Source organism: Atta colombica, unplaced genomic scaffold (assembly GCF_001594045.1).
Source record: "Atta colombica isolate Treedump-2 unplaced genomic scaffold, Acol1.0 scaffold261, whole genome shotgun sequence".
Classification (NCBI taxonomy): Eukaryota; Metazoa; Arthropoda; class Insecta; order Hymenoptera; family Formicidae; genus Atta; species Atta colombica.
The window spans coordinates 1,021,340-1,031,547 of record NW_017259361.1 but is presented as its reverse complement, the minus strand read 5'-3'; the positions used below and the strand labels follow the sequence as shown (position 1 = coordinate 1,031,547).

The 10,208-nt window shown below is 31.2% G+C and overlaps 1 protein-coding gene across 7 annotated transcripts in view; it reads right to left on the bottom strand.

Moving 5' to 3' along the window:
* LOC108689269 (cleavage and polyadenylation specificity factor subunit CG7185) overlaps positions 1 to 10,208 on the bottom strand; it is a 14,577-nt gene that overhangs the window by 2,676 nt on the left and 1,693 nt on the right. For 6 of the 7 annotated variants that reach the window (XM_018195987.1, XM_018195983.1, XM_018195984.1 and 3 more), the window contains 8 exons: positions 9,435 to 9,659; positions 8,852 to 9,079; positions 7,789 to 8,268; positions 4,367 to 4,493; positions 3,976 to 4,089; positions 2,725 to 3,005; positions 2,137 to 2,434; positions 1,614 to 1,878 (listed from right to left, as the gene is read on the bottom strand). In XM_018195987.1, coding sequence (XP_018051476.1) covers positions 1,614 to 1,878; positions 2,137 to 2,434; positions 2,725 to 3,005; positions 3,976 to 4,089; positions 4,367 to 4,493; positions 7,789 to 8,268; positions 8,852 to 9,079; positions 9,435 to 9,659 — 2,018 coding nt within the window. The remainder of the gene's footprint in view (positions 1 to 1,613; positions 1,879 to 2,136; positions 2,435 to 2,724; positions 3,006 to 3,975; positions 4,090 to 4,366; positions 4,494 to 7,788; positions 8,269 to 8,851; positions 9,080 to 9,434; positions 9,660 to 10,208) is intronic. The other variant, XM_018195989.1, reaches the window with a different exon arrangement.

The following is a 10,208-nucleotide window of genomic DNA, read 5'->3' as shown; positions in this document are numbered from 1 at the left end:
TATATATTATAAATATATATATTTTAATTATAGTTTTATAAAAATATATATACCTAAAATATAGTAGTATAAAGATGCTGTTCTCCATAATACAAGTAATATATGATGAATGAAAATATAATATTAGCATTTTAATTGAATGAAATTATTTAAATTGTACTTTCTCATAAACAAACATTATATTCTTTATGTTGCCCTATATTTCATAGCATATTTTAGTGGCAAATAATGCTGCAATTTATTCTTTGTAAATAATTAATTTACAAAATAAAAATATTAATTCTTATTATCTAATGTATTATTTAATGCACTACTAAATATTATTTAAATATTGTCTATATAGAAATTATTACATAAGAAAAATATGGAATTTACAGGTGCCAAAAGCATTGACAAATTTTGCGAATTGTCGTTGCGTCGTGATCCATTACTAATGCCGACATTTCATGAACCTTGCCGTTCATTTCGTCAGAGGAAGGAGTGCAATGAACTGCTCCCCTGGAAGATTTTATATAAATTCTATTAAGGGAAAGATGTTTGGGGACATTATAGCCCATGTCTTTAAGTTATCTGGATATTTTTGGATTTTTCTAGAGCCTACCTGTACTTCTCCCGCCCCAAATACCTCTTCTTTATAGAGTTTATATAAAGTCTATTCTCCGGAGGAACAATTCAGTAATGCTTCTCACCCTGATGAAGTGAACGGAGTTCATAAAACGTATTAACGCGACACAGCGATAATCCACAAATCTTTTGGCACTTTTAAAGAAAATACCCATAAAAACCTCAAAAATATTATCAAAAATATGGAATACAACAATGAGACCTTATATATTAATGTAAATAATATAAAAATGCTTGGTCACAATCATACATGAAAAAATTATTGGCGGAATGTACAGAGAAAATTTAGATATAACATTTAACATAATTTTGCAAGTCTTAGATAATCACTAGATTGTTGCTTATAATGGTTTATAAATTGCAGCTATCGCATTATCGCAAATGTTATTTTATTAAGTACAAGATGAACATATAATATAGACTTTTTGATATTTTGCGCAACAATTCAAATGGCTGTGTAAGATCTGAAGTGACAAATAAACAACGTTACGGCTGAGATAAAAGCGCACTTCTATTCATTTTGATACATCAAAACATCAAATGGTCACGTGTTAATATTCTTTCCTTTATTGATTTTTTTTTCTTTTGTTACTTTTTCAGAATGTTTTATATAATGATATTGAGAGATTCGTTCGTATTTAATTCTCAGTTACAATATATATAATATGAAAATTCATTGACAATGTCTTCAAAAACAGAAGCAAATTTATCAATTCAAATATGAATTTCATTCTAAATATTTTAAGTATGAATTCTAATGTGTCGCATATATTTTTAATCCTTTGTTGTATGGTAATATTCTATACTTATTGTATGTTTATTGAACAATATCTCTCACGGAATATATCATTTTTTTTAAATATCAATGTAGACATTTATTTCATTTTTTTTCTTTTACCATTTAATATCCTTATATATCTTTTATACAACAAATATGGATTAGAGAGACGCAATTAAGAAAGTAAGTTTGGTGAGATCATTTTGCTTACCTTTCTTCCCTGCTTCGCTCTCTATATTCACGATCTCTTTCACGTTCGCGTTCTCTTTCCCGGCTGCGTGAACGTTCTCTTGGATATGGTTCATTGTAATAACGTTCTCTGTCCCTATCACGATCTCTTTCTCTTTCGCGATCACGCTCTCGATCACGCTCTCGTTCACGATCTCTGCTACGCTCACGGTATTCACGATCCCGACTTCTGGATCGTTCACGTCGTCTTCTATGACTGCGTTCTCTATCACGCGAACGCGAACGCTCTGTAAGAAAATTCGTTATCTGTGAGAGGGACGACACAATCAATTTTAAAACAAAGATAGAATAATATATTTACAGAGAGAAAAGATTTTTATAACTTAATATTTTAAAATGTAAAAGAGTATATATTTTTCTATGAATTATATTTATTGCTTTTTCTTTCCTTAATGCTATAAATTTAAAAAACTACAATTCTGGCACTTTTCAACAGCAGAATTGATTATAAATAAGATATATTTCACGCAATTTGTTTAACTTACCTCTACGTCCGGAACCATAACTTTTGGTCTCGACACCACGTAAAGTGTCTTGGAGGGAACTGATCAAAATTTTGCATCTGTCATCTGCAGCTACCTTGGATTGTTTTATCAGCGAAATGGCAGTTACCAAGGTCTCTATGGCACTTGCATATTCGCCTGCTGCGGCATCGGATACTGCTCGCGCGATTGCGGATGAGGATACTGTACGATTACGACCCATTATTTCTTCAAATTCTTGTTCGGTGAGTGGCGGAGGACCTTCAGGACGATGATCAGGCCCGGGAGCTCCATAAGGAGCCTATAAAATACAGGAACACATAAAAACAATATAAAAAATTGTATCAAATTTTATCTATTTTCATATATAAATATCTCCTGAATAAAAAGTATTTACGAATCTATAAATCTTGCTCTTAATTGTAATACAGACAAATTTGCGAAGAATTTCTATTTGATGACTATTTGAAACAGTAATTAAATCAAAACATGACTATTAAAATTTAATCTATGTTAGAAACAAATTATCCATTAATTGATTAAATTTTTAATTACGATTAAACATGTTTAAACATGTTAATAAGACAATACTTGTGCACTTGGTGGCCCATAACCATGTGGTGGTACATGTGGCGGTCCGTGAGATTGTCCATGAGGGGGTCCATGAGGAGGACCATGAGGCGGGCCATGAGGCGGTCCATGTGGTGGACCATGAGGCGGACCAGGAGGTCCCGGTGGATGTTGGCCGGGATGTTGATGAGGTGGTCCTTGCGGAAAGAATGCAGGATTGACATGAGGTGCTGGGCCACCCGGTGGTCCTTGAGGAGGACCTTGTGGTGGTCCACCATGTCCTGGAGGCGGTCCGCCTGGACCTAACAATATACTTTATAAATACTTCAAATAATATTTAATATTAAATATTAAATATTTAATATTTATTGTTTGTCGAACATAAATAAATGTTTCGTGAATATAAACCACAGATTTCTATATGCATTATTAGACTGTTATATTCTGTTCAACGAAAAATTTACCACTCTTCACGCGTAGAAAAACAGGTAAAGTGGAAATGGATTCTATATCGTATACGTAAGTGTAGGCTTAGAAAATTGAGCGAGTGAAGTAATCACTTGAAATAATCTCCACTTTGTCGTTTCTTATTCGAAAGATGATAAATCTCTCGTTGAAAAGAACATAACTTCTTATAATAAACAATGGATTTAGATCGTACAACACAGATCGTTTTGCGCATGCATAGGCACGATAATCCTGAAGAAGAAATGCAGCATGGACCAACTACAGATTTCTGTATTATAAGTCTACGGGACCAACAGACGTGCAGATGTGCGTCACATGGTGCATCTCTCGGTATGTGTGTAATAATAGGAATTGGAATTACTTTTTCAAAAGCAATACTATATAAAAAAAGTCTGTACTATAAACACACAAGATGGATAATAAATTATGTAAATAATAAATAAAAGTAAATTCCTATTTCAAAATCGAATTACTTGAAATATTTCGTTAATGTTGTTTTTTTATCAAGTATATTGAATTTTTCAATAATGAGTAACAATATTCAATCAAATTCAACAAAATATACAATACGCAAATATGGTGAAATAAAACACACAGTGATGTTTACTAGTAATACTAAAAATCAGTAGTAATCATACAATTTTTTATTATTTCAAATTACTCCTTTGTTGGAGAAATAATCCTTTGAAACACCTTGCACCTAAATGATTCTGTCAAATCAATTTCCCTCAATATCATGCATCTCACAATATAGCGAATAATTCATTAATAACATTTGTAACATTGAACAAGCAAGTAGCTCACCACCCATAGAACCTGGAGGAGGTCCTCTCTGTGGTGGGCCTTGGCTAGGCTGCGGCCCTTGCATATGTTGATGTTGAGGGAAACCTGGTGGTCCCTGAGGCCCATGATGCATTCCTATGCACATACATGAACAATCTCATCAGTAATATCAATTTGCTATTAGCAAATTGAAAAATGACATAGTACACTACTATTACTTCGCCACATTTTTGCTTGTAAGTGTCTATCATCTCTTTGTTATTTTTTTTTTCTATCGTTTACTCAATCATGCAAAAAAATAGAAGCAGTCAAGATGTTTCAGAGGAGTAATCAATTTTAAAGGTTTTGGGTTCTAAACGAAGTTTTTTTATAGCGAAACTTTCCAGAGAACAGCAAAAATCTAAGCACGAACCTGGTGGTCTATTCCATTCAGGACGAGGCTGCGCTCCTCTGGGATCTCCTGGAGGTCCACCAGGATGTCCAGGAGGACCACGTGGAGGGCCCTGACCAGGTGGTCCAGGTGGGCCACCATGAAATTGCTAAATGAGGACAAATGAAAGTTCTAGTTTATTCTATCATAATTATATGGATAGTTATTGTCTAAACCTTCACAAGACAAATAATTTCATAATTAAAGAACAAGGAACAAGTTTGTAAATAATAAAATAAAACATTGGCATTACTTTGTAAAATTAATATTATATGAAATTTATTTAAATATAACTATTAATACTAAAGTTTAACAAAGAACATTTCAATATTTTCTTAAAAATTTAACATTTATATAAATTTATTGGGTATTACAATGTCTAATAAATTTATATGTTTTTAGAAAAATAATCAACATTTTCTTTATCAAGGAATGACAAATATTCAAATGAATGATAATCGATTTAGATATTCCATTGATATTTAGATATTCCATCATTTCTGAAAGATTTATTGAAAAGTTCTGTCTCATGTGCGTAAAACCCCCATCCTTGCATCATTAAAAGGGATATCTTGTTCAGTTAGCATTAGTATTTTAAGCAGGGATAAAGTGTCCTTGCTTAATTTTGTTTTTGCATAAAAATGTATTATTATATTAAAAATAAAAATAATAGGAACAACCTCCAATGACTTTGACTTTGGCATATGATGTCAAGATATGACAATTCTGAACACCGTTTAAAAAATCGTCAGTCAGACACCTTGGAAATGCAAGTGTTGGCAAGATCGTAACTTTAAAGTCTCTAACTAAAGAAAATACTTAATAAAAAATAACATTGTTGTAGTGTTTTAACAAGCTTAAAGTCAATAAGAATATGTAGTAAAAAATATGTAATAAAAGTCCGCTCCGTATATACAGGAAATGGAAGTAATGCCGTTATTTTCCATCATTATTCTGTTATAACGATTTTTTATAATGAATTTTATAACGAATTTTTACGACTGCAAGAATTGGAAAGTTACTCGATCATTACTTGTAACGAGTTGAAAAAGTTATTGAAAAAATTAACTTGGCATTTGTAACTTTTTATTCATTGTAATGTTACTCGTTACAAATTATTTTTTTCAATAAGCAAACCCGTAAGTTATTTTTCAAAGTGACTTTCTCAACCGTAGTACAATCTCAGCATTTAGTTATCATTATAGTTATAAAAAGTTGCAACATTATTATCAAATTATTTTTATAAAAAATAACAGAAAAAATAACGAAATAGTAACTTTTCTCTATATATGTGCACATGCACGCGCACACACATAATCATTCTAAATAACCAGTTATTTATATTTTCTCTTGATGTCAGTTTAATTAAAAAAGAAAATTCTCTTATTCAGAATTGATATCATAAATCTACTTTTTCTAGTCGTTATCTTAATTATTTTTCTAGACATCCTTTATACCAAAAAGTGGGAACAATCGTTGATTTAATTTAATTCTTTCTTTGTCCCACTCTGTTTATCATCAAGAAAATTTCGAATTAATAATTAAAATTCTTTTAAACAAGATATCCACTGAAACTCATATTCTCTGAAATCAAAAATAGGTTGTCAAAAAAACTTAAACAATGGAATGATCAGGATAACATAATGGAGAATAATGAAGATAAAATTAATCACAAGTTTTTTACAATCCTCTTTATACCACTTTTATCAGAAAAGATAAAAAAATTTTTTAAAAGACTCCTTAATACACATGGTATATAAAGGGATTAATAATTTTAGGGGGGTTCATAAAGACGTTCGTCCCAAGCTATCTCACACAGACGTTGAAAATTAAAAAATTGATTATATATAAAATTGATTATCGAGAAAAATCATATATGGGCTAAATAGACGTTTGAGGACGCATAAGTGAGTATAGGAATCACATAAATTGAAACACTATACAGCATTCCGTAATAATAGAACACAGAATTAGTCAATATGATTTTGATTGGGAAAATGTCAAGATATTAGAAAGGTACTTAATAAAAGACTGATTTCAAAAGCAATCCATATAAAGCAAAACAGAGTTTGAATTTATAGAATAATACGTATTCTTTAGATCCATTATACATTACATACATTTTTTACTGATAAATTTTTTTGAGCCTCATTTTATATATTCACTTATTTATACAAATAATTCAATTTTGTAATTAGAATTTTTTTAACTTATGTATAATATAATAAAAATAATTGATTGAATATGAAACAAACTATAAAAAGTAAAATCGAAAAAAAAATTATATCATTTATCTGTGGAATAGGTAACTGGCTTCTGAAAGATCTCTAGTGTAACTGTTTACGCATAAGATATATAAATGCAAAACATAAACCTATACTATGACTTAAACTTTAAATCTTCATGATTATTTACAGTAGGCATGCATTAAACGATTTTTTTTTAAGAAACTATGCAGATCTATAAATCTCAGTACGTCTTCTAACAAATTGATCTCGCAAGCTTCGTGATTATTTTATCAAAATAATTAAAAAGCATTTGAAATGTTTATTAACCATAAGATTTTAACACAGTTTAAGGATATGTTAAAAATTATAATTTAAAGTTACTATATACATACACATGCACACCACGAAAAAATTTCCAAAATAACATTATAATTTTCTACAGCAATTATTGAAATAGAATATTAAATACCATTTATACAATGCAAGTTCCTTTTTTTTTATATAATCGATTTCGAATAAATATTGTTACACCTGTTTCGTATTGATTGTGAGTATTGCAGAGTCGCCAGTAGAGAAAATAACAAACGAGTTTCTGAAGTAACAAGTCGTTTTGTCTAACGGGCGAGTTGAGTTTCGAATGAATTGTCGACTTGCACTTCAATTCTGCTCTATATTTCTATATACATTGTTATTTATTAAAGAGAAAGTTTCGTTCGTAAATGTGTTCTTTTATTTCTGCGAGTTCGGAAGTGCACGAGTGCAACGCGCGAACGAAATTGTGAGATTATGAGTTTGACTCCTGGGCGTAATAATATATTATATTTTAATATATATTTAAGTTTATACCTTTCTAAATTTATATTTATGTTTTTAAAATAAGTTTTTGTTAGAGATAGCATTCCATATTCTAAGAGGTTTTTTTAAAAAGAGTTAATAAAATTCATATTTTATGTCTATATATATATATATATATCTTTGTTGCAATGTTTAGTGCTCAAGATGTTTTTATATTAATGAGTAAATTTATATGCGCCCTGAGTGTACAAATTTTGCTATAATTTCATGAAATTTAACAGCATGTATAATTAAACACAATGCTAAATAAAATGATAGTCCAATGTTCAAAACATATTTTGTCTGTTAAAGAATATAGAAAAATCTGCTTATGATACATACCATTCCCGGAGGTCTATGCTGACCAGGGCCTGGTCCAGGTGGACCCTGCTGAGGAGGACCACCTGGTCCACTAGGTCCTCGAGGTGGTCCCGGAGGACCATTCGGACGAGGTCCATTCCAAGGTCCTTGCTGATAGCCAGGTGGTGGGCCTTGATTAGGATGGCCCGGCAATGGATGATGCGGGCCTGGTCCTGGCCCTAATGGCGGACCATGCATACGTGGTGGAACTTGTTGACCTGGTCCACCGGGACCTGGTGGGCCCATTCCAGGTGGCGGCATCCTTTGTGGTCTTACACCCTGCGGAGGACCCATCATCATTCGAGGACCATGATTTTGTTGTGAATGTTGAGGATGTTGAGGGTGTTGGGGATGCTGTTGATGAGGTGGCATTGGTGGCTGATGTTGATGTGGGTTATGAGGACGTTGACTCTGACTCTGTTGCGGAGCCGGAGCAGGTCGCGTCTTACACTGTGACTCAAACTGAGAACACATAAAAAAAAGATTGTTGTGAAGTTTCACGTGTATCCGCTATTGTGGATATCGTAGCGTACTATATTTGTCAAGAAGTAGAAGTGTCACTTGTTATTTTTCATCATTACCTTGTTATAATAACTGGTAATGACATTGCAAATTTTTTATGGCAATAATGATAACAGAGAAAAATTAATTGTTACTAGTAATAGATTGGAAAAGTTATTCGTTACTGGAAAAAAAAACTTGTTATTTGTGACGAGTTACTTTTATTCGTTATGAACAAAGTAATACTTTTATTTAATAATGAATAAAGTAATATTGCATCGATGAGTTACAACAAATTACTTTATTCAGTACATAACGTGTAGTGGTGACGAGTTACTTTTCTTTCAAAATGACATTTCTAACTTTAGCACAACTTTAGTTAGTTATCGTTACAGTCATAAAACATTGCAACGTCACTATCAAATCGTTAAAAGTAACAGTAAAAATAACGGCGTTATTATATTTCCACTCCCTGCTATTTGTGTATGCTGCGACACTAATTTATGTACTTTCTTTTTACATCACAATGCACAATGATACATACTTGATTGAGGGCTTGCTTGGTAGGGAAAGTTACTACAGGATTCTGTCCGTGCAATTCTTTCTTGGGCAGCCTTTCCATGCATATTCTCATACTTTGCTCTGAACCCAATGATATTACACAGAAACCTTTAGACTGACCATTGGCACGATTCTCGAAGAATTTTACCTCCGCAAAGTCAGTGACACCGATACTTTGAACAGCATCAGTTATATCTTGATCACTTGTCCACTAAAAGTACAATTTGTTATTAATTTTCAATAAAAAAGTAAAATATTAAATAAGAAAGCTTGCTTTTTCAAAAAAGCAAAAAACATTTTATTAAAATTTAAATATTGTGTAATAAAAATATAAAAAAGACTTTGTTTATATTACAGAACCCATAGATAGGAAACAGAAGAAAATATATTAAAGTATAAAAAATATTAAACAAAATGTGTCATATCTATATATAGTTCTTTTGTCGTATAGTATATTATCATAAGATTTTCTTTATATTACACACTGAAAGTAAACATTACATTATAAATGATAGAATGAAAAGAAATCTTTAATGTTGGAATTAAATTTGTGCACATGTATATACCCATGTCAAATTGCCAACATATAATTGGTGTCGTCTACCAATTTGATTTGGTTGTATATTATTGCCAAGTTGATGATAAGGCGCGTTGCCATTAGTTTCTTCACTTGGTGATGTAGTGTCACCACCACCTTCTCCAGTATTTCCAGAAGAGACGCCGCCATTACCACCTGCTGGGGCGGCAATTACGTCATCATAAAGATCAACGCCATCTCCAGCAAATTCGTCCTGAAACAGATATATGAACGAGCACAATAGTAATAAAAATACAATGTGAACCGTTTAAATTATATTATGTTGGAAGAAACGCATAATGTTACAATGATATTAAACAGTAATTTTGATTGTAGTTTAGATGATAAGCAGACTAATCAACAAATGATATATAATGAATTTTACAATATTTATTTAATACACGCACACACATGTATCAAATATGTTACAGTCAAAGTGCAAAAGAATTCTAGAGAATACAGATCAGAAAGTACAATACAATACAATACAAATAATATTAGTCTATGCTTATTTCTTTATGATGATCATTATTCAAGCTATGTATAACTGTTGTGTTTACCCAAGAAAAGCTTAATTAAATGTTTTATTAGAAAATGTTTTTTTGAAAAAAGAAATGCATCGTCAAATTTATAACAACGTATTGAGATCATCTTGTTATTTGAGCATTAAATAAGATAAGCAGGAATCACAAAATAATATAAGAATCAAGTGATGCCAATTTAAAACAATTACATTTGAAAATTCACAAAATTTAAAATAATG